General features: G+C 35.5%; 1 protein-coding gene across 9 annotated transcripts in view; it reads right to left on the bottom strand.

The window, feature by feature from the left end:
• Positions 1 to 25,978, bottom strand: part of ITCH (itchy E3 ubiquitin protein ligase) — a 129,482-nt gene that overhangs the window by 19,239 nt on the left and 84,265 nt on the right. For all 9 annotated transcript variants that reach the window (XM_045980760.1, XM_045980759.1, XM_045980764.1 and 6 more), the window contains 7 exons: positions 25,019 to 25,114; positions 23,243 to 23,417; positions 19,241 to 19,310; positions 13,569 to 13,653; positions 8,347 to 8,475; positions 2,508 to 2,580; positions 1,615 to 1,686 (listed from right to left, as the gene is read on the bottom strand). In XM_045980760.1, coding sequence (XP_045836716.1) covers positions 1,615 to 1,686; positions 2,508 to 2,580; positions 8,347 to 8,475; positions 13,569 to 13,653; positions 19,241 to 19,310; positions 23,243 to 23,417; positions 25,019 to 25,114 — 700 coding nt within the window. The remainder of the gene's footprint in view (positions 1 to 1,614; positions 1,687 to 2,507; positions 2,581 to 8,346; positions 8,476 to 13,568; positions 13,654 to 19,240; positions 19,311 to 23,242; positions 23,418 to 25,018; positions 25,115 to 25,978) is intronic.

Here is a 25,978-nt window from a genome sequence, read left to right as displayed (position 1 = left end):
ACACTAGGTTAGCTATATAGCAATACAAATGACAGACAGTAAAGGTTAAGATATTTGTTTTTATTGGTTTTCTTGCTCCCTCTGGCTATTCCTTGTCCCTATGGCTACTCCCCAAAACCTAGGGCTGTTTTTGATCTCTCTTGATGTTCCCCCAAACCTGAGACTGTTCTCCCTTGGAAATTTTACTTGTTTTTTTGCCCTGTGTCTGATACTTTAGGATTCCCTGGGAAAAATATCTTAGATAATGCCCTTTAATAAATGTCTAATAATAAAAACATTTTTTTCTCCTGCAATTTCCCCAATGACCAAAGCACTTACTACCCCAAACAACTTTATCCACCACTTAGGAAGAAAATTTGATGCTAATTTTGCTATCAGCTCTGTCACTCTTCCAAAGCAAATTTTTCTTGTAAGTTTAGGTTTCACATGTATTTGGTGGATACCAACTCTAGGATGACAATTTTAAACAACTGTTTTAGTACCCTCTGGTCTGTCATTCTGCAAAAGTCTTTAGGTTTCAAAAGTCAAAAAATAAAGGGATATTCAATCATGTTTTGTACTTTTCAGCACTGCAGTAACAAGTTATGTTCCAAGAAACTGGCCTACCAGAGGCTGACTACACAGTAGTTATGAATATGAAAATTAGAAGCAGGTAATGACTAGAGTTGGGAATGGTCTTGGAGACTTACATTAGATGAAGGGAATCACTCATGATTCTCTAAATGGTCTTAGTCAAGTTCTGCTGCTAAAAAGCTACCTGCTCTTACTTAAGATGCCAATTGGCTTTTCTCTTCAGTGTTAACTACAAAGATTCCATTAAGAAATGTACGTAACTGTTTGACCTCCCAACCATCTCAGAAAATTTCTTTTTCCTCTGCATTCATTTTGAAGCTGTAGCTACCACAATTATCACAGGGGCTTGATAATAAAAAATTATGTCCATATCCAGCCATAAAATAAGGAGTAAGTAGATGTTTTCATTTTAAGACAGTTTTTCACTGTCCATTTCAATCTTGTCTACAACAAAAGAACTTAACATTTATCTGCACGTTGGTTAAGTTGCAAAATGAAACTAAGTGTAAATTAACGGGTTCTGAGGACAATAAAAATAATTTGTTGACTACTTCTGAAAAAATATCTTTTTTTACTTTGGTATTGTAACCAATGACCAACTTCTTTCCTACATAAAAAAAAACTTTTGTAAAAATTATGAATGACAAATGCTGATCATAAAAATGCAAGTAACACACACGTATAAAAGCAAAGTCATCCCCTCTTTCTTTCTACCCATCCAATAATGTTCATATGGATATTTCCAGACTTCTGTCTACCAAAAACCTACTTTTTTACTCAAATATCTACTTCAAACTGAACAGTTAGCTTAGAAATTAAAACCTGAAACTTACCAATTACTTTAAATTATTCTGACATTTCAAAAGCACAAGACATATATACATACAAAACTATCTACATGTTCCTAAATTTTAAGTATGAGTACAGATGGCAATACTTAATTTAAGGACTCCAACTCAAAAAGCCAAACTGTTAAGACTTGGAACCAAAAGTGGTTTTAGACAGGCAGCCATGGGGCTTATCAAGTGGATAAGACAGTACCTGCTGAAAGGAATCTTCAAACAATGTCTTTCTTGTCACCGTAATCTTTATGTGCTGTGGCATGGCCAGTTGCTGAAACATAAGAATGACTAAGTCAACTCTCTCTATTAAAATAGCCTACTGAAAAACCAAAAGAGTGAAGTTCTATTTACTTTTATCTTTGCTTAGAGAAAAAAGTAGACTGTGAATATGAATCTATTTCAGTAATGTTTAACCATGCATTTGTGAGTATGCTAATTACAGATCATTTGATATATAACAAAAGAAAACAAAAAAAAAGAAAAAAAAAGATTTCATAAGCAGTGCTTACTTAATGAGTCAAATAAATCTTTAATTTTACTTTCAGGAAGCTAACATTATTTTTGCTTGCTTGGGCCCAGTTAATTACATGAGTTTGAAGTTTAAAAATATTCATCATAGTAACACTTTGATTAGTACATTAATTTTACTAAGAACCCACAAAGAAATCATTCATTCGGAAAATATGTATCAGAAATAACTGATCACATCTGGGAAGAATACTCGGAATGTAAATATAAATATATATCAAAGTCATTTATATCAAATGTTAGATATGAAAGGGGGTGGTTACATAAATAAATAAAAAAGGGGCTGGTTACAATCAGTACATCAGAGAATGCTTTAACTCATTTGTTTGAAGATTTTTGTAATCTTAGAATTATGGGTATATGCTACTCTCCTCGAGTAGCAATTTTTTAATTCAAACTGTTTCAAATTTATTCTTCTGGACTACAGAAGCCACAAATGAGCTGATAATTCCAATGTTTCCCATTTTACCTGTTTTTCTATGGTTGAATTATTCTCACAATCACTGGTAATATAAGCAACATAACAGAAGAAAGGGAGTACAGAAAAAAAGTCCTGATACTAACCTGACACCAGAACCGGAAATACTGAACTTTTGCCTTGAAATCCCGTACATAGGCTATCTGTGGTCCATTGTCTCTGAGGAGAAATGTTAATATGACATGTATAACAGCTTGTAAGATTATAGAAGGAAAGCAAAATACCACACCCCCTCAGTACTCAGTCAAATATAAAAATACTGTAGCACACTCCTAAACACCACCTTAAAAAAAAAAATTCCCAGGACTAGTTTTAAGAGACAGAAATTTAGATCTTTTTAAAGGCATTGTTGGGGGATTTTCTTTTATATATAGTGAAATCTAACAAGACTAGGTAAAGGAAGTTCTATCTGGGAATGTTGCCTATCCCCAAATCCATTCTTTCCTTTGTCCTTAAATGGGACTTCTAATATCTACCTGGGCAAACTACTACCCAGAACAAAGATTACATTTCCCAGCATGGTTGTATGACTTAACCATGGTTAATGAGCTGTAAATGTATAGGACGGACTTCCACGAGGCTCTTTAATTTAAAGAGAGTGAAGATAGCTAGAGAAGGATTTTTTCTTTCCAATTTGTTGTTCCTCCATATTACAACCTAGAGTGCATTGATAGCTGAAGTTTCAGCAGTTACCACACACTATGAGGTAACCTTGAGAAAAGAGCCCATGGTCTGGGATGATAGAACAGAAAGAAAGAAGCCTAGATCACTGATGACACCATGGGGCTTCCAAGCAAGCCCTGGACTACTTCTTTTTTTCTTTTTTTAAAGATTTTATTTATTTCACAGAGAGTGGGAGAGGGAGGGAGGGGGAGAGAGCTCGAAAATGAGCATAAGTAGGGGGAGTGGCAGGCAAGGGAGAAGCAGGCTCCCCATTGAGCAAGGAGTCAGTTGTGGGCTTGATCCCAGGACCTGGAACCAAAACCTGAGCTGAAGCGACCACTTAACCTACTGCACCACTCAGGCACCTGGACTTCCTTTAAATTCATTTTCTTTATGTTCAATGTAGAAATATAATTGATTTTAGGGATGCCTGTCTTGGCCAGTAGGTTTGTCTTAGGGTTGTGGGTTTGGGCCCTGCGTTGGCTGTAGAAATTATTTAAAAATAAAGTCTTCCAAAGATAGATAAAAAGAAGAAAAAGAAAAAGAAAAGGAGGGGAGAGGGGGGAGGAGAGTTCCTAATAAGTCGGTAAGTGTTCCCATCACTTTTATTTTATGAAAGAATTTGAATAGGGTTGATATTACTTACAGTTTTGATAAAATTTACCAGTGGAAGCCATCTAGGCCAGAATTTTCTTTGTGGGAAATTGTTTAATTATGAATTCAATTTCTTTACTAGAGATAGGGTTATTGAGATTTACTATTTTTTCTTATATTCATTTTGGTAACTTGTATCTCTCATGGAATTTGTCAGTTTGACCTAAAATATCAAACTTCTTGAAGCACCTGGGTGGCTCAGTTGGTTAAGTGTTCGACTCTTGATTTTGGCTCAGGTCATGATCTCAGGGTCTTGAGACTGAGCCCCGCATCAAGCCCTGCATTGGGCTTAATGCTTGGCTTAAGATTCTCTCTTTCCCTTTCCCTCTGCCCCACCCCTCTCTCTCTCTCAAAAAAAAAAAAACCAACGTGCACACACAAAATTCTTGGCATTAGGTTGTTCAAGTATATACTCTGTTATCTTTCAATGATGTGTAGGATAGGTAGTGTTTTTCACTTTCATATTAATTTGTGTTTTCTTTTTCTTCTCTCTTCAGATTTACTAGAGGTTATTGATACCATTAATCTTTTCCAAGATCCAACGTCTAGCTCTGAGTTCTCTGTAATTTCATTTTCATTTTGTTCATATCTGCTTTTATGCTTATTTCCTTTTTTGTGCTTATTTGGGATTTAATAAACTTTCTTTTTCTAGACTAAAGTGAAAGCAGAGATCACTGATTTTATACCTTTCTCCTTTTTTTTTTTAAAGATTTTATTTATTTATTTATTTATTTATTTATTTATTTATTTGACACAGGGAGATCACAAGTAGGCAGAGAGACAGGAAGGAAGGGGGTGGGAAGCAGGTGGGAGTGGGGTTGGGAAGCAGGCTCCCTGCTGAGCAGAGAGGCCAAAGCAGGATTGGATCCCAGGACCCTGAGATCATGACCTGAGCCGAAGGCAGAGGCTTATTTAACCCACTGAGCCACCAAGGTGCCCCCTTTCTTATTTTCTAATCTAATCCTATATAGAGCAATAAAAATTTCCCCTGAGGACTATTTTTGTTAAACCCCACAAATTGTGATATGTTGCATTTTTATTATCATTAAATACAATGTTTCCTAATTTCTCATGACTTCATTGAACTAGGGGTTATTAGTAGTTTGCTTAATGATGGAAAGAAACATATTTCTGTCATAAATGAACCACTATGGTTTTATGTTTTATGTAACCAAACTTAACTGAAACTAAAAATAGATGATACTAAAGAATCTATTATTTATTTGCATCCTTAAATAATTTATTCATTTTTAAAATTTAAATTCAGTTAACATATATTATTGGTTTTTGAGGTAGAGGTCAGTGATTCCTCAGCCTTATATAATACCCAGTGCTTATTACATCACGTACTTTCCTTAATGTCTAACACCCAGTTACCCCATCCTCCTACCTCCCTCCCCTGTAGCAACCCTCTGTTTCCTATGATTAAGAGTCTCTTATGGTTTGTCTACCTCTGTGATTTCATCTTGTTTTATTTTCTCCTCTCTTCCCCTATGATCCTCTGTTTTGTTTCTTAAATTCCACACATAAGTGAGATCACAGGATAATTATCTTTCTCTGATTGACTTATTTCACTTAGCATGATATCCTCCAGTTCCTTCCAGGTCCTTGCAAATGGCAAAATTTCATTTTTTTGATTGATGAGTAGTACTATTCCATTGCATATATATACCACATCTTCTTTATCCATTCAACTGTCGATGGACATCTGGGCTCTCCACAGCTGGGCTACTGTGGACATTGCTGCTATGAATAATGGGTGCAGATGCCCCTTCGGATCACTCTATTTTTATCTTTGGGGTAAATAATGATATTTAAATAATTTTTAATTTCATTAAAACCTAAGTGGCCTGAATTTCTAGTTTCTGCTTTACACAAAGTTTTTTAAGATTTTATTTTTATGTAATCTCTATACCCAACATGGGGCTTGAAGGCACAATCCTGATATCAAGAGTCACATGTTCTACCAACTGAGCCAGCCAGGAGCCCCCAAAGCTTTTAATAAGCAGAAATTATAAAATTCAAAAAGCAACAAGAGATAAACATTGCCCTGATATCAAAGCCAGAGACACTACAAGAAAACTACTGACCAGTATTTCTTATGAAATGATATGAGTCCACAACAAAGTATTAGCAAATTGAATTCAGCAGAATATTAAAAGGAAAGTGGGATTTACTCCTGGAATACAAGGATTGTTCAACATATGAAATGTCAATTCTATACACCAGACTTCAATAACAAAGAAAAAACCCCACATGATCATCTCAATTGAGGCAAAAAAAAAAAAAAAAAAAGAAAAGAAAGAAAGAAGAAAAAACACTGATAAAGTTTAACATCCTTAAAAAAAAAAAAGTTTAACATCCTTCTATGGTGAAAAAAACACTCAACAAAAGAGGACTAGAAGGAAACTCCCTCAGTATAGGAGCCATTTATGAACATCCCACAGCTGACATACTCAATGGTGAAAATGAAAGAAAGCTTTCCTTCAAAGATCAGGAACAAGGAAAGGATGCCTGCTTTCCCTTCTATTCAACATAGTATTAGAAGTTCTAGCCAGGGCAATCAAGCAAGGAAAAGAAACAAAAGGTGTCCAGAAAGGAAGAAGTAAAAATTATCTTTGTTTGAAGATGACATAATCTTCTATTTAGAAGATCCTAAAGATTCCAAAGAACTATTAGAACCAATAAGTACATTCAGCAAAGTAGGATATAAAACAACACAAAAATCAGTTCCATTTATAAACAGCATTAAAAAAAAAAAAACTCTGGAATTAACTAAGCCAAGGAGAAAAGATTTGTACTGGAAAACTACAAACAATTGTTGAAAAAGAAATTAAAGGCAACAAATAAATATAAAGACACCCTATGTTCAGGCTTAAAAGATGTCATATTGTTAAGACGTCAAAACAAACCAAAGAGAACTACAAATTCAATGCAACCCCTATCAAAATCCTAATGACGTTTTTTGCAGCAATACAAAATTCTATTCTAAAAATCATGAAATCTCAGGGACCCTAAAAAGCCAAAGCAATCTCAAAAAAGAACTTGGAGATCTCACATTTCCTGAGTTCAAAATTTAGTAAAACTTACAGTCATGAAAACAGTGTGGAACTAGAATAAAGACAACTATAATGACCAATGAAATATAAACTCCAGAAATAAACCTTGCATATATAAGGTCAAAGGATCTTTGACAAGGGTGCCAAGATCATTCAATAGTCTTTTCAACAAAGGCTGCTTGGAAAATTGGATCATCACTTGCAAAAAAATAAAGTTGGACCCTTTCCCAATACCATTTACAAAAATTAACTAAAAATGGACGCAAAACCTACATCTAAGAGTTAAAGCTATAAAACTTATGTCAATGCACAGATTAGGAGAAAATAATAGCAAATGATGTATCTCATAAGGGATTAATATGCAGAATATAAAGAACTTCTAAAATTTAACAATAAAAAACAACCAGATTCAAAGATGGGCAAAGAAGTTGAACATTTAAGGAAGATATACAAATATCTGGTCAATTAGCACATGAAAAGATGCTCAAAATCATGAATCATTAGAGAAATACAAATAAAAAACTGTGTGAAACCACTTCACACCCGTCAGGTTGACAGTTTTAAAAAACAAACAGAAAACAACAACCACTGACAGGAAAAACTGGAGCCTGTGTACACTTTTGGTGGCAATGTAAAATGGTATACCCATGGTGGAAACAGTCTTGAAGTGCCTCAAAAAAACAAAGAATTACCATTGACTGAGCAATTCTACTTCTGAGTATATACACAAAAGAAGTGAAAACAAAACCTCAAACAGGTATTTGTACACTCACATTCACAGTTGCGTTATTCACAATAGTCAAAAGATGTTTGAAACAACCCAAAAGTCCATGAACAGATGTATAAATAAAATATGGCATATACATATATGTATATGCATTAAAAAGGAGTAAAATTCTGATACAAATGGTAACACAGATGAACCCTAGAAATATAATGCTAAGTGAAATAAACCAGTCACAAGCACAAATACCATATGATTCCATGTACATGAGAGGTCAAATTCACAGACAGGAAGTTTAAGAGTTATCAGGGGCTAAGGAAAAAAGTGGACAGGAGAGTTATTGTTAATAGGCAGACTTTCAGTATGGAATGAAAGAATATTTTGGAGATGGACAGTGATGGTACTTAATGCCACTGAACTGTACATTTAAAATTGTTAAAAAGGTACTCTATAAAACTCTACATATTTTTGCCACAAAAAACCTAAAACAAAACACATTAAGCAAAACAAAACAGAAAGATACTTTAGTAACAGGAGAATTGAAAGAAAGCAGGCATTAGAAATCAGGGATTAATTGGTAAGCAACACTGTACTGATTAATTTCTAAATGATCTTTTTAGTGCTATATGAATAGGTAACAAATATGAAAGATCTCTACGAGAAAATATGGTGACAATAAAAAATACAAAATACTTAGGGAACAATGACTTCTGGGCAACCCAACTCAAGAAATAGTGAGAACTGTACTCCTTGCTAATTTAGATCTTCATAACAAAATCTTAGGAATCGGTTTTACTTTTAATCTACAATGTTTAGAAAACTTACAGGGCAGATTTTCCAGTGCGGGGATCAATATAGGTGGTTGTTCTTCTATTGTGGTCCACAAAATACGGAATTCCATCGACTGTGAATCTCATTTCCCAGCCTTCAGGCAAGGGCTTTTCATTTAATTGACTACAAAACAGGAAAAAATACAAATAAAAAATGTTGAGCTGTTTGTTTCCCAAATACACAAAACAAAAATCACCCATAAATGCAGCATCATTTAGATCACTTAGTCCAGTGTTTCCCGTTGTTTACTAGACCCCTCCCTCTATAGATATTCTACAAGCATGTTAAACATGTCAATAGATTCGTGGAACCACCCTGTTTCCACCTACCTGGCCTGTAATCCCCTCTAATAACCCACCTAAACAGCTTTTGGTAACCAAGTTCTGCCCATTCTGCCTTGGAAGCCTTCATTTTCATCACTGTTTTCAATTCCCAAAAATATCCTTACCCTGGCATCATTCATCTCTCTTTCAAAATTTCATAATGGCCGCCAAACTGGTTTTTCTGCCTCTAGTCTCACTCTGGTCCTACATTCATTTCATATTGCTGACAGAGTACTAAAACAGAGCTCTGATCATGATTAGCTCTCTTCTTAAAGTGATATTCACTGTTCACCCTACCAATGATAAGCCCTGAACTCTCAACATGGGGCACTCACTCTGCCCTCAGTGTTCCCTTTCAGGTTTAACCCCGCACTCTAACTCCAACTCCCTTCCATGAAGCCTGTGATTTCCAAGTGTAGTGCTACTCACCATTTCCCTTAACAAGACATGATCTGTTATACCTCCAAGTGAAGACTTTCCCCTTGTCCAGAAGATCTTAATTATTCCTCTGCTAAAGCAACTCAACTGTTCTTTCTGAAGTATTTCTAACCACTTCTTAATACCTATCTTTAGACTTTGGTTAATCTCTCTCAACTGCAATCTGTTAAGAATGTATATATAGTAAGACTGTAAGAGGAATAAGTGAGACAATGTAAGTAAAAAGCTTCACACATAGTAACCCTCAAGTTGTAACTATTAGTATTCCCCCTACTATATACTCATTCTTTTTGAGTCTCTCAAACTACTTCCTTCAGACTGCTAGCACAGCATTCGCCAAGTTTTTCAGCTTTTGTGTGTCTGGCAACAACTTTCATCCTGCAAATACTAGGTGCATGTTTTGTTTTGTTTTCTGCTTCTTTTAAAGATTTTATTTGACAGAGAAAGACAGAGAGAGGGAACACAAGCAGGGGGGGTGGGAGAGGAAGAAGCAGGCCTCCCACAGAGCAGGGAGCCCAATGTGGGGCTCGATACCAGGACCCTGGCATTACAACCCAAGCTGAAGGCAGCCATTTAAGGACTTATCCATGCAGGCACCCCACTACCTGAGTTTTAAAACAGGAAGTAGATTATAAGGCAATAGTGCATTTTTATTTGTTATATATTAAAATAACTGGGGCATAAGCATAAATATTCAAAACTGCTTACTTGTGAACCTAAGAAATTTTTGCATTTTAAAATATTCCACTAGAATGGGTAGAGAATTACTGAATACCTCCTTTGTAGTTGTGTGTTCTGTCATAATGGCAACTAGTCTTTGTAACTAGTTAGGTGTATGTGTTCCAAGTTTTTACCCATATTTGCTAGTTTGTTTTCCTCTATTCTACACCTTCAGATTTTCTCACCTGGTGGGTTCAGTGAGAGAAGGGGAAAAAAATGGAAATATCCAAGTTTACATCAGAAAGGAAGAAAGGGAGGGGTTGGGGGCATTTAAGCTGACTGGTTTTAGAGAGCCCCTACTGCTGACAGGATTGTCATCTTCCTCAAATATACTTCAGAGGAATAAAAGGTTAAGAACATTTAGTTTTATTTACAGAGCTGAACAGAAATGTCAGATAAAAGAGATTACCAAAAATTTTTAAAAAGTTAACATTTATTTGTTATAATTTTATTTTCAAGATAAGCTCAGTAACAAACTGTTGTCTTGAAAACAAACAGGACAGAACTGGGTCATTTGTACTGTTTATTAAGATATGATTCTCAGGGGCACCTGGGTGGCTCAGTGGATTAAGCCACTGCCTTCGGCTCAGGTCATGATCTCAGGGTCCTGGGATCGAGCCCCGCATCGGGCTCTCTGCTCCGCAGGGAGCCTGCTTCCTCCTCTCTCTCTCTGCCTGCCTCTCTGCCTGCTTGTGATCTCTCTCTGTCAAATAAATAAATAAAATCTTTAAAAAAAAAAAAAAAAAGATATGATTCTCATTTCAGCTCTGACCTTTTGAAAGTCTAAGGGGGGAACAAAAAATGATAGTAAATTACAGAAAGGTGACAGAGTTCATTCTGTCCTTCAAGAGAGAATTTTACAGAGCAATTGAAAATGCTACCCTTGAAATTCCTCCTTTTAGGGAAACTGAATATATTTAAGTTAAATATTAACATAAAAAATGTGACGTTAGTATCCAGAAGCAGATTTTAAATTTAAACCGTATTATTAGAACAAAGGTTCTTAACTTTCAGTCAAGGGATGTGTGAAGAATTAATCATACCAAAAGAGAGGTGTGGCCTCTGCCCTCTGTTACTGATCGCTAGGCCTCTGGAATATCCTGCATGTCAGGAATATCTCTGTTTGCTTGGGAACTCTGAACACCAGACAGTCAACAATGTGATTTATGATGGAGGCTTTGGGACACCTCCCATCAACTGCAACTTCTGGAGTAACTAGACATTGAAGATATTAGCTCAAACTCTAGGACAGGGCTAGAGACTAAAGGTTAGCAATGCAAGCAGTACATAATGGAGGCCCAATAAAAACTCTGGATGTAAGAGACTCAGAGATTTGCTGGTTGGTAATACTCCACACATATTATTCCATATCAATTCTGGGTATTTAGAACTTCCTCACATTCTGTCCTGTATTTCTTCCTTCTGCTGCTTGTAATTTGTATGACTTCCCTATGATAAATATAACTGTGAGTATAATAAGCTTCAAGTGAGTTCTAGTCTCTCAAGTGAGTTATCAAACCTGAAAGTGGTTGTGGGAACCCCTAAATCCATACCCAGCTGGCCTGAAGTGAGAGCAATTTTGGGGAATCTCCCAGTTTGTGGTTGATGTCTGAAGTGAGGGAATTCTTGGGGAGACTGCTCTCCAACCACAGCTTGCCAAATTCCTTGCAGAATGGAATCCTCTGGTGGTCTGATAAATGCACAGTATTAGATTTTATTATGGGCTGAATTGTGTTCATCCACGGATTCCTATATACTAACCATCAGGAACTCAGAATGTGACCTTATTTGGAAATAGGGTCATTGCAGACATTATCAGTTAAGATGAGATCATACTGGAGTACAGTGAGCCATTAATCCAATAGGGCTGGAGTCCTTATAAAAAGGGGAAATTTGGACCCTTGAAACATGCAGACCTGAAAAATACTATGCAAAGACTGCAGTTATGCTGCCACAAACCAAACTACCAGAAGCTGGAATGGAGAGGGGTGGGGATGGGGTGGCTGGGTGATGGACACTGGGGAGGGTATGAGTTGTGGGGAGCGCTGTGTACTGTGTAAGACTGATGAATCACAGACCTATACCCCTGAAACAAATAACACATTATATATTAAAAAAAAATAATTTCCTTTCTCTTTAGGGCTGGATAATATTCCACTGTATGTATACATCACATTTTGTTTATCCAACCATCTGCTGATGGACATGTAAGTTGTTTCTACCTTTTGGCTACTGTCAATAACACTATTTATGAACGTAGGTATACAAGCATGTGTTTGAGTCCTTGCTTTCACTTCTTTTGGGTATACCTAGGAGAACTGATGGATACATTAATTTATGTTCAGCTTTTTGAGGAGCCATCAAATTGTTTTCCACAGTTGTGCACTGTTTTACATTCCCACCAGCAATGCAGGAGAGCTCCAATTTCTGTATATCCTCAAAAATGATCATTGTTTCTGTTCCATGATAATAATGGATATAAGCTAAGGCATGGAACAAATCCTTCTAGTGCCTTCCAAGGGAGCAAAGCTCTGCCTATACCTTGATTCTAGACATCTAGCCTCCTGAATCTCTTGAACTATGCGACAAATTTCTACTGTTTAAGCCACTTAATGCTTAATGTACTTTGTTAAGGCAGCTCTAACAAACTAATACAAGTACTATTACATAATGCTACAAAGAAAAGCAAGTAGGGGCACCAGGGCGGCTCAGCTGGTTAGCGTCTGCCTTTGGCTCAGGTCATGATCCCAAGATCCTGAGATCAAGCCCCACATTGGGCTCACTGCTCAGTGGGGAGCCTGCTTCTCCCTTTCCCTCTGCTGCTCCCCTTGCTTCTGCTCCCTCACTTGGAATGAAGGAATGAAGGAAGAAGGATGGGAAGAAGGATGGGCAAGTATATACACAGTTACCAAACATTAAAAAGACAAAACTTGTCTTTGAGATACAAACTTCCAGTTATGAAATAAATGTCACAGGGATGTAAAGTACAACAAAGGGTATACAGCCAGTAATAATACTGTAATAACTTTGAGGACAGAGAGTAATTGGATTTATTAGGTGATAATTTCATAATGTATATAAATGTCAAATCACCATATTGTACACCTGAAACTAATACCTTATGTTGTTTATACTTCAATGAAAAGGAAAACTTGTAATAACAGTATGTGTCTCTTTGTCAATATATTAACTAGCAAGTTCTTGCACTATGTGTAAAGTATATTTTGAGATAACTGCAACAACTGCAAAATGCTATTTTAAAAAACTTATGATTTCTACTGATAGGAGAGTCCAAGGCACTGCTAATTCTACTATGGTTGTAGCTTACGATCAGAATGGATGGAAACACTCAATTTCAGGTAAAAGTTAATATAATTGAATCTGTGTTTATTCCCCCTTAAGTCACCGTATTCCCTGAATTCTCTCTAGTGATCTCAGGTTGCAAAACCCTGCTTTAGAGCTATTAATCTGGACTTATTAATAATAAATACGAATTTTTAAATACATAGTATATTTGTATGAACCAATGACTTTTTCCTGTACTCTCAAGAAACCCACATCTTTTATATACAACAATAACAGTGTAATTTTTTTCTCTTTCTAAAGTACATGGGTGAGTAATGTTTAAGGACTTTGGGGGAAGAACTTGTAACTTGATTTTTTCCATAACTGAGTCAGAAATAGGATACAATCTTTAAGAGATTATCTATATACTAGTAACTGAAAGTTTCTTACCCTTGACTTCTGGGATCTTCCCACTGTGTGATACGAGTGTTGTGGTTGACAAAATATACTCTACCATTGCTGTCTGTTCTCTTCTCTTAAAGAAAGAAAGAAAAAAAAAAAGGCAAAGCATTAGGGTTGGCATCGCCTTCTTCCACAAACTAAAATAAAATGTGCTGAATTTGCCCATTTCTCATTGCATTGATTTTTATAGCTTCCAAATCACAACTTTAAAAGGTTTGATTTATTCTTTCACTTTTAAATTTATATACCTGCTAGAGCTATAAAAATATCATTACATTTTAGAAGCTAAACAGACTTAATGTCCTGTCTATAGGAACTTTTTGTTCAATCTAACCAAAGGCAGCAAGAATAATTAACATTTTAACTTTTCATACATGACCTCATTTTATCCTTAATATTAGTCCCAGAAGTAGATAGTTTCATTTCATCTTCATGATAGGGAAACTTGGACAGGTTAAGTGATCTGCCCAAAATCTCAGAATTGAGTAATAATGACAGGATGGAAAGTCAGGTCTCTTTCAGCCATTTTTTGCATACCACATCACCTCCTTTCTTAAAATACAGTGAGGGGAGGGATACAACTTGTTTCCTTGTTATATGCTAGGCATTCAACTAGAGAAGACACTGTTTCAAAATATATCCTCTTCCCTAATACACTCAGTTTCCATATCTAAAGTAACCTTCTATACAAAGGCTGGGCAAGGGCTCAGTTCTTTAGTTTACTGCCTTTGAAACTGCAGCTTCTTTCCTCCATCTACCTCTTGCTTTAGGATTCTCCTTGTTTTCTTATTCCCATTCTACACAATTTCCCCTGAATTCCTGACCTTTCTCAGTAAGGTGTAGAAGACATGTAGATATCATTTTCTCTTTTAATAAAAGAGTCAGTCCTTGAAATTTTAATATTAAGTTTGTTGTTTTAAACCACTGAATTCTCTATTCCATTACCAATGAATTCTTCAAAAGGTAATTTCTGTACCTGAATTTTTTTAGATGTCTCAAAATGAGGCAAGTGAAGTAATGAAGAATATAGAATGGATTCCAACATTTTTAAAAGCATAGTTTCTAAAAATTAGTAATTTCAAATAAAACTTTAAGGTTAATTTGAAGCTGATAAAGTTTTTTGTTGTTGTTGTTGTTGTTGTTTTGTTTTTTTTAATCCCTTATGGTTTGAAAAGTTGGTAGCTATTTTTCAAAAAACATTTATTTAGATCCTTTGGATCTTTCTCTGGGCAAGCTATGCAGGACAAGTCTTGAGCCAAATTATATAGCTATGTCAAGTTAGTACTTGGTAACTTTCAACTGTAATCTCCAGCACTAATTCCATTATTTCGAGTATAGTGGTAATATGGGAGGTTAGAATGGATATACTGGTGAGTATCCTGAACCCCATCCCACCATCTCAGCTACTTATATCACTTGAGCCATAATGGAAAGAGAACCCCAAGTATGTGTAATACACAGATAAATGGGATTCTGCATCTTGTGACACATTGTGAATATTAACACTAGCTTCACTGGTCATGGCATCTTGAGTGTGAAAAGTAACCAACTTTAAGTCTGTCTCTGAGGTAAAAGAAGCATCCACAGTGCTACAGCTACATAATAATGTTAGTTAATATTCTTGGCAGTCACATTAAATTTAAAATTTTAAAATATATTTGCAGAATCTAGAATTTTTTCTATACAAGTAATTTTTTAAAGTAATTTTTATAATCTAAAAATAATATTAAGTGCATATCTGCCACATAAGTTCAGACTTCAGGGCCAGAGATTTTTTCTTCAAAAGTTAACATGAAGCCGGATAAATTCAATAGAAAACTTCTTTTCTATGTGTGTTCTAAGTATATACTGCTGATACCAACATTCTTGAAAGCTGTGAGAAACAAAATTTCAAAAGGTGGGCACACTTGCAAAACTGAAGCCTCATCTGCTTTTAACGAGAGGAAATACTTTGACTATAGAGCTGATTTTTATTGAAAAAAGTCACATGATAGGGGCGCCTGGGTGGCTCAGTGGTTTAAAGCCTCTGCCTTCAGCCTTCAGCTCAGGTCATGATCCCAGGATCCTGGGATCGAGCCCCACATTGGGCTCTCTGCTCAGCAGGGAGTCTGCTTCAAGCCCTCTCTCTCTGCCTGCCTCTCTGCCTACTTGTGATCTCTCTCTGTCTGTCAAATAAATAAATAATTTTTTTAAAAAAAAGTCACATGATAAACAATACTGAGATTACTGAAGAGCAAAGGGAATGCAGATCAGAGCCCTTCCTGACTTGATGAATAAAACAGTAAAAAACAGAAGCTTCTTGCTGTTCTATGTATTCTTTCACAGCAACTCTCAAAAGGAGAAAATATTTTTATACTTGATGGGTAAAACCAGGTATACAAAGCCCTATTAGACTACATTGCTGAACCAAAAACACTCTTTGTTCTCCAGCCTCTCTAGTTTGCATGTATTAAAAATTCTTAACTGTCAGCTTGTGAGGTGGTAATGTCTAGTTCTAGCAGATAAAGCCTGAAAGGATGAGGAAGCTGGATTTGAAATATATTATCGTGGAGGCATCTGGGTGGCTAGGTCGGTTAAGTATCTGAATCTTGGTCTCAGCTCAGGTCTTGATCTCAGGGTTGTGAGTTCAAGCCCCACATGGAGCCTGCTCATTGATTCATTGATTCATTCATAAATAAATGATGTATTGTGTCACAAAAATAATGCTGTCTATTTCAAAATGTAAACACAGGCTATGAATTGGGGTTTTATTTCCTGGGTCAATCCTGAAGATATGTCAGGTAGGGTTTTGTCTGTAACAGTACCAGTGTTGTCACTGGTTCCACAAATAAGGCATATGTCCTAAAGGCAGAGAGTCATAAAGCAGTGCTTAGTCTAAGTAACAGGATAATCATGAACTCATCTAGGAAGGGAGGTACACTTCAACTTCAGAAGTGTGAAACTTAAAAATAAGCAGAATGTAAAATAAGGAAAGAGTCTCATAACATGGGTAAGCTGGGATTGGGATTTTAGAGGCAATATTTCAGGGAAGAGTTGTTGGCTAAAGTTAGAAAAAGAGAGAAAGATCCTAATAGTAATAAATTGTTATTTATAATAATAAATGAATATTAATTATAATTAATAAACATTTATTTATAATATATTTATATATGTAAATAATAATAAATACAGAAAGCACTGGAGCTTGCAGGAGTTTTTTGTTTTTTGTTTTTTTTTTTAGATTTTATTTATTTATTTGACAGAGAGAGATCACAAGTAGATAGAGAGGCAGGCAAAGAGAGAGAGAGGGAAGCCAGGGTGAGCAGAGAGCCCGAATCGGGACTCGATCCCAGGACCCTGAGATCATGACCTGAGCCGAAGGCAGCGGCTTAACCCACTGAGCCACCCAGGCGCCCAGGAGTTTTTTTTTTTTTTAATTAAAAAAGTTTTTAAAAAGATATTATTTGAGATAGAGTAAGAAAGAGACAGCACAAGCAGGGCAGAGGTGCAGGGGTTAAGGGAAAAGCAGACTCCCCACTGAGCAGGGAGCCTGATGTAGGACTCAATCCAAAGACCCTGGAATCATGACCTTGGCTGAAAGCAGATGCTTGATGACTGAGTCATCCAAGCACCCAAAAAAGCTTTTTTGCATAAAGGCAACACAGCCTACAATTCATGCTTCTAATGAGCAAGCGGTTATTTTTTCCTATAACTGGTTTGGAGAAGGTCCATTTCTGGCAAAAGCTAACTGGTCACTCACTGGTCATTAAGAGGATAATACGTGACCTTCAGATACATCCTTTCAGTGCATTAATTTCTCCTCTGTAATACAGACATACAACAATTCTAGAAGTAAAGCTGGGAAAACCATCCATGTGTAGTAAAAGCAATCTGACAGGCCTGGCTCAATATGCTTTATATAAAGGCAACATTCCCTTTTCTAAAGTTACTTCATACCAACCATGCATTCTCCACTCTGACTCCAACACAGAAGACTCCTTATCACATTACCAAGCTTTGGTGAAGACAGAAATTCACAATTCACTTTCAAATGTCCTCCCTTTATTACATGCTAATAACAATAACAATTTTAAGTATTACCTATCATGTTTTTTACCTCTTTGTCTCACAGAGTGTTAAGGATAAGTAACCAAAGGGCAATGAGACTTCTCAAAGGCAAACTTTATGTCCAGTATCATCTACTGCCCAGATTCATGTGACCTTGACACATCAATTTTTCTCCACTCCTCAATAAAGTAATGCTAGAGCAATCTATCTTGGTACCAATGCCTCCCAGACTATCTAGAAACATCATTTTCTGATCTTACCCCCAAGTTATGAAATATCTGCACTCTTGAAAACAAAACATCAGCTAGCTCCATGGCTGGCTTTACTTAGCTGTTTCCTTCTTTCTTTCTTTCTTTCTTTTTTTAAGGTTTTATTTATTTATTTGCCAGAGAGAGAGATAACAAGTAGGCAAAGAGGCAGGTAGAGAGAGAGGGGGAAGCAGGCTCCCTGCGAGCAGAGAGCCTGATGCAAGGCTCGATCCCAGGAGCCTGAGATCATGACCCAAGCAGAAGGCAGAGGCTCAAACCCACTGAGCCACCCAGGTGCCCCATGTTTCTTTCTTTCTTTCTATACTCTCTTTGACATCCATGCAAAACTACCTCTATATTGCTATGTTTATTCTGAAAACTTGCTACTGTGCTAGGATTTATATATTACCATAAAACAAAAATTTGTAGGGTACGTAAAATTTATAGAATTTTAATACTAAGATAAATGTACTCAACTACAAAATGTACCCAAGCACAAAGTCCCACCCTAGTATGTTCCCCTTCCACTGTTCTTTCAAAATTACATCAATTCAACCAAACTATGAACAGTGATTTAGAAGCACAAATGTGGTAAAAATATTTAAGCTTTTTATTTTGAAATACTCATTACAGGATGTTCCAAAATTATTCTAAGAATCTCATGTACGCTTCACCAGTTTCCCCCAATGGTAATATCTTATATAGCCACAGTACAATACTGAAATCAAGAAAGTGACACTGGTACATTACTGTTAACTACAGACTTTATTTAATTTTCACCAAATTTTAAGCTAAATTCATTAATGTGAATGTATAATCTATGCACTTTTATCCCATATGTATAGATTTGTGTAATCACTACCATGGCAAAGACACAGAACTACTTCACCGCCACACAAGGACTACTTATATTACCTCCTGTATTTGCACCCACCTGCCACTGGCTCTGTCTCCTAGCAACTACTAATCTGTTTCCATTTCTCTAATTTTGTCATTTTGACTGTATTACATAAACTGAATCATACGGTATATAATCTTTTAAGATGGACTTTTTTTCACTATGCATAATTTTCTTGAGGTCCATTCAGAATGTTCTGTGTATTAACCATCCATTTCTTTTTATTGCTAAATGCCCAATATTTTAAATTTAAAAGAGTAAAATAACTTTGAATTCTAGTAAAAATTAATTGTAATAAGGCAATCAACTTAGAACTTCTGGGAAATTTAATACCTGTTTGGCACTCTGAATTGAACTGACACACCCCAAATACTTCCCAGATATTCACTCAAGCAAGAGCAGGCTATCATCCATAAATACCTGATTTTTAAAATGACAAATGCAATGAAAAAAATCACGGGACTTACCCCATCCAGGTGGCAGAGGACCAAGGGGATCAAATTCTTTATTTTGTGATGTAGTAAACAAATCTTGATTCTGAAAGGAATAACAACAACAAGAAAAAGGTGAAATAATGAACAACCTAATTAGAACCTTGAAAGCAAGGGTTATGAGTTCTGGTGGTTACCAGTCTTCCCTGGTCATGTGCAATGTAACACACTTTTACAGAGTTCATGTCTTAGAGATGTGTCACACAGTTAATGGATATATGCCAATACGCTCTGAGGGGGAAAAAAAAATCCTTGTAAACATTAATGCTTGAAATTATGTGAAATTCAAATATTACAAATATATAATCCTTACCCTCAAAAGATCATTTTCTTCTTCAGCCACAACTCAGTAAATTAGAGAAATACATAAATCCCCAAAGAGTCATTTATAAACCACAGTACTCAGAATCACCAGATGGCCAAGACTAACCTTGTATTTCTAACTCAAAAAGCAGCAGCATATACAAAACATGGGGTATATACAAATATTGTGGAAAGAGTTGCGGGAGTAGGAAGAAGAGGCTATCAGATGAGGGAAAGAAAAGAATTCCAGTTGTAAAGAGTTGACTGATAGATACAGCTCTATAAAGAAGATTTCTTAAACTTCTGTTTCTAATGACCACATTGGTAGAGACAGAAGTCTGGTTAGAAAAAAGGAAACCATTTGGGAAAATGAGTCAACCATTAAAATAAGAGAAGCAAAGGTCAAAGTGACCATGTAGGGTTAATGGGTATGTTTTGGTTTAAATGTATAATAAAGTGGAGATAACATGTGGTCTCTCAGGAAGATTTGGTTAGACCCTTTCTCCTTTAGTAAGATAAAATGAATAAATAATAGATTCTAACTGCTTTTTTTTTTTTTAAGATTTTACCTATTTATTTGAGAGAGAGAGAAAGAGAGAGAGAGAGAGCATGAGACAGGGTAGGGTCAGAGGGAGAAGCAGACTCCCCACCAAGCAGGAAGCCTGATGTGGGACTCTATCCCAGGACTCCATGATTATGACCTGAGCCAAAGGCAACTGCTTAACCAACTGAGCCACCCAGGAGCCCCATTTTCTAACTGTTTTTAAAGAAAAATTATTAATGGAAAAATATACTAAAAAAAAAAAAAAAGGAAAGTAAACCCTATGTACCCAGCACCAAGACTCAACAAGTATTAAGACTTTGCCAAATTTTATTTTTTTTCCCTCTTCTTTGCTGAATCATTTAGTCATTTCACCCCTATATATTTTAGCATGTCTTTCTAAAATTTGTGGACATCATCTTCTATAACCACAACACTGTTAATCACACCTAGCAAAGAATCTATGTTAATTTTATCATCTAATATCTGGTCACTAATTAAATGCCGATGATTATTCATTCAAGTCGAAATTCAAAGTCCTCACATTACACTTGGTTGAGTCTCAAGTCTCAATCTATAGCAGTTCCCCCTATTGTCTCTGGGGTTTTTTCCCCACGTCACTGACTTATTACAGAAACTGGGTAAATGATTGAAAGTTTTAAAGGATATGACATTCTATCTCTGATTAAACAACTCTTGGAAGACAGACCTATCAAAAACTGGCTTGCTCCTCCTGACAGACACAATTATGAAAAGCACTGAGAGGAGAAGACCAGGGATAAACACTTATAAAAAGGTTTGAATACTGGTTATGGAACAGGTCTGAAAAGTCTGGCATATAACAAACTACTGTGGTAATTTTCTAAGGCCCAAGCCTAAGATCCAAGGCTCTTCCCTGGTTAAGTAAACTGGGGACATACACATTGAAGCCATCGGCCAGAAAGAGCAATTACAGTGTTCCAACATCAACCATTTCCATTCTGAGGCTAAAAATGCTAGGTGTAGAGGTGTTTGGCTGGCTCAGTCAATAGAGCATGTGACTCTTGATCTTGGGATTGTGAGTTCAAGCCCCACATTGGGTGTGGAGCCAGCCCACTTAAGGAAAAAAAAAGCTAGGTGTATGAGAGTCTACTGACCTATAACGAGGGAAACAAAGACCACTTTATAAAACAGACTTTCTTAGCAATACATCATCACCCCATCACTTTTTAAGCAGCTAATAGTAAGAATGCTTAATTCATTCAATTCAGTTAATACTGCCGGCTATGTTAAAGGTAACTAAAATAGGCTGTTTAAATTATGATTTAAAACACATTCTATAACAAGAACAAAGTGGAAGAATTTAAAAAGTGGTCAGATTATTTTTGGATAAGAGTAAAAAAAACCAAACCAAAACAACAAAACAACAACAAAAAACCATGGACAATGAGGTAAAGAGCTGCAATTCAAGTGAGGTTCCAAAGACTCTGAGTATCAAATTGGTGAAGTTTACAATGAAGCAATATATACTGTTGGTGCCCTGGAAATATATGCTAAACCAGTGTTTCAAAACAATGTTTTAAAAGATGATGTACTGTAAAAGTAAGATAAAGAGCACATTTACAATGTGGATATGAGGGAATGAAAACTAACATTTCTATCCATCTAAGAATATGTGCCAAACATATTAGGAACTTTATTTTATAGAATCCTCAAAAAATTCCTCTCAGGAAATTTTGTAACAGATACAGTAAATGAGCCCTGATGAGGTTAAGTGACTTTCTCAAAGTCATACAGAGAAAGTAACTGTGTTATCAGGACTCAAGCCCAGATGTGTCTCATTCCAAAGCCCATGTTCTTTCCACTGAACACCTATATGGAAAATAGCTTTAAAGAAGCAGGCAAGTTAGGCATTCAAACCTAGAAGAAATTTGGCCAGGTATATCAAAGCTGTTATAATTTAGAAAGAAGGGAAGACATAAAACAGCATAGGAAAAAAAATGGGTAGGGTCAGGTAGGCAAGAGACAAATTAATTTCACTTCTAAAACCACTGGGAAGAAATATAATGACTGCTGCCTATAGAAAGTGGCAGGAAAAACTGTTATATGAAAGAATCTTAGTCATAACTAGGTAGTGAAGGAAAGGCTGGTGATAAAGAAGAATTTGTTTAAATCAATGGATGAAACTGTTATGGTGATTAGATCCAAGAAATAGATAAAAATATGGAGAAAAGGGGGGAAATAATGCTCAGAGAGGACAGTAATTTAATCTGATGTATTCTAACAGGGATGATACCAATGGTGGTGGAGGGGAAGAGATGAAAATGGAGGTCAGCTTCTCCTGAACTCTTGAAGACCTTATTTTCTTTGGTTTTAAGTTCTACGTAATATTCACACAAATCCCTTTTGTTTGGCTCATAGAATCATATTTCTCCAAGGACTACTTTCCTTTCCTCAAAGAAAGATCTGTAATACTTTATGATTTGAGAAACTATAAAATTCCTAGCACCAAAGACTGCATTAAAAAAAAAAACTATTTTGGTGAACTTACAGCTATTTTTGCAATATTCTCTGAAGAAAAATATGTATAAACTTAAACCATTTCCAAAAGGAAATACTTGCATACCAAATATAATATAGTTTTGAAGCCAGAATATATAGTTAGCATAATCATATAAGGAATTAAATTTCCTTAGTCTCCCAGAGCACCAACTAATTAAATAAACTGTGCTTTCATGTTACAAAGTGATTCAATTCTGTCACTAGTTCTATATAACCACTTAATAGTCAGGTGATCTTAGAGCCAAACCAAATATTCTGCCAAGCTAGGGAGCATTAAATTCAGAACTGTCTTAATTCTCTTCAAACCACTTGGGTTTATTTTTATTATCCTTTTGTCCATGAATTTTAAATTGTCCTAACTTCCTTTTTTATTTTTGACATTAACAAAGCAAAGGAGGTTGAACTTTTAGAAGAAGTTTTCAAAGAGGTAAGAATAGATCACATGCACAGAATACTCAAGACAAGATATATAGTATCTATCAACAGCAACAACTGGGTACCCTCTTGTCTTTTAGTACTTAACATTTCACATGCAAAAAAAAAAAGGTTAAAAACAAATACTTATTAAGTTTATAGTATAACAGGCTGCTTACCCCATAAATAAATCTCTGGTTAAACTGCTGCATTGCTCCTTGCAGCTGACTGCGTTGGAGCTGCCACTGTTCATAGTTCCGGACGGATTCCAATGTTGGCCTCTGCCACGTTGTTGTTCTCGTGAAATGGTCAACATAGTAAATTCGTCCCATGTTGTCAACCCGACGTTCCCAGCTAAATCAGGACAAAAACAACCTAATTCAATAATTACTTGTGATATAGATTTGAATTGAACAGGACTTTATCTTGGCCCTGGTGCAGGTTTGGTAAGATTTTACCTTAAATTACTTTTGACTTACCTGAGCTCTTTTTATTTTATACGTTTTTAAATGGTTGTTAAGTGAACACAAAAGAAATGCTTTTAAAAATTTCTTTTCTTAAAAGTTAAGATGTTCAAGTTTTAAAAATACAATGCATATTTAGTGGTTAAGTCTCAAATAGTAATTAAGAAAAAAGTTCTCCCATTTTCTTTCCAATGTTCTTTTGACTGTTGAAATCTTAATAGGAAGGGACAGAATTGTACATACAGCTTTTCAGATATCAAAAAGCACTTTTCCCACAAAATTATAACAACTGATCATGGGTGCATGGTATTTTTTAAAAACATTTATTTATTTTAGAGAGAGGGGAAAGTACGTGGTGGGTGGGGAAGAGGGAGAGAGACATTCTTAAGCAGACTCCCCACTGAGCGTGGAGCCTGACATGGGGCCTGATCTTACAACCCTGAGATCATGACCTGAGCCTAAATCAAAAGTTGTCTGCTTAACTGACTGAGCCACCCAGGTGCCCCTCAAATGGGTTCATAATATTAAGTAAACATTAAAACAATAACTTGTTGATTTCTACTTTGTTGTTTGTGGTTATTTCCAATATTCTCTATTATAAATAGTAAAATAATAAATACCTTTAATACATCAATTTTTTTCTCCCTTTGCATTACATCTTTAGGATAAATTTCCTAGACGGGATTACTAAGGGTATGTGCATTACTATAGTTATATATACTTTCTGTAAGAACTGCAACTAATTTATACCACCACTAGCAATATTATGTGATAAAGTTCCTCTACAAACTCACCAACACTGGATACTATCTGCTAATTAGTAAGTAAAACAGTACCTTTTAAATGTATATTTGAGATTACAGCAAGACTAAATATTTCCCCATGTTTGCTACTGACTTCCCTTGAATAAAAATATTTTCTTCCATTTTCTATAATATAAATGTTAAATGCTTAACATCATGCTTTAATATAGACTTTAATTCCCCAACTACTCTGCAATGAGTTCAATATTATATATTAAAGTTCCTTATATAATAGGGACTATATCTTCATATATATGATAGGCCTATAATTCTTATTCAGTTACATTAAAATTAATGAGTTAATTAATTTATTAAAATTAATTAGACTTAATCTAAATATAAAACTAATTAAAATTAATCCATTAAATTAAAATAATTACTCTTGAAGAAACTAATTCTAAAACCCTATGGTTTGAGCCAGGTAAAATACAGAAAGGAAAACATGGAAATAGCAAGACCTATGGAATCTTTAGGTCAGAAATGAATAAAAATAAATCATTCATCATGTTCAATCAATTTTCTCTCCTTTCTAGTTTGCACCTACCACAACACAAAGTGGATGCTTTGTGGAAACTTCGGAAAAGACTGAAAGGAAGAGGAAAAGTAGGAATATAGGGAAGATTCTGTACAGATATAATCTATAATTCTGAATAAATAACTTTCCTTCTTCTTTAATTCAGATACTTACCCAGGAGGTAGAGGTTCTGGTCTATCCCATGTTGTTCTTTTTTCAATATGATCTACATAGTAAACTCGCCCATGCTGGTCCACTCTCTGCTCCCAACTTAAACAGAAAATTTAAAAAACTGATAAAGCACTTATCTTTGCTATCTTCTCTTATATGACCATATTACAGAATTAAGGCAAATAAACATGTGAATATCTAAAGAAGGTATCAAAAGAAGTTAGGAATAAAGTAAAAAAATGTTATCCTGAGGATGACAGAGTGGATAAGACTTCAGCAGCAGTATCTGCTCAAGAGGTGCCTTATATTTCTGAAGAGATTTGATGTACATGCACTCAGGAAACAAAGTCTACCTCAATCTGATCATGGCACATGCAGGACTTGGTGGGGAAAAAAATGCTGTAATTAATGTTTTGAAATCTGAAGAAAGACTGAGCTAATTGAAAGGCAAAACACTATGTGTGTTCTAGAAGAACTGAAATCAGACTAAGATTTTGTCAGATGTGTCTCTGCACAGTCTAACAGACAAAATCAGTCTGGGTATTCTAGTCTCCTTGATGGGTTAATTCCCAAAGAGAAGAAGATAGAAATGAACCATCACAATTTAGAAGTACCAATCACTTTGGAGAGCACAAGTTTCTGTTTGCTAATCCCTTGCACAAATAATTTTCTATTTTGGTTTCCCATGTAGATTTCGCAAAAGGAAAATGGCCCAACTACCCACAAATAATATCTGTTTAGCAACCAAAAGTTTCACCATAAGGGTTTATTAATTTATCAAGCAATTAATTTTAATTAGATTCCAAGCTCTGGATTAACTGAATGCCACAATGTATATATGTACATAAACTGTTAGAGTATTAATTTTTAAAATAATTAGTAGAGATTAAAATGGGATCATGAGTACCAATTTTCTCAGTTTCTTAAATTATTACTACTTTTCTATAATGACTCTATGATGGA

The sequence above is a fragment of the Meles meles genome, chromosome 16 (genome assembly GCF_922984935.1).
Source record: "Meles meles chromosome 16, mMelMel3.1 paternal haplotype, whole genome shotgun sequence".
In the NCBI taxonomy this organism is placed as follows: domain Eukaryota; kingdom Metazoa; phylum Chordata; class Mammalia; order Carnivora; family Mustelidae; genus Meles; species Meles meles.
The sequence above is the reverse complement of the archived record's forward strand: the minus strand, read 5'-3'. Positions and strand labels throughout refer to the sequence as shown.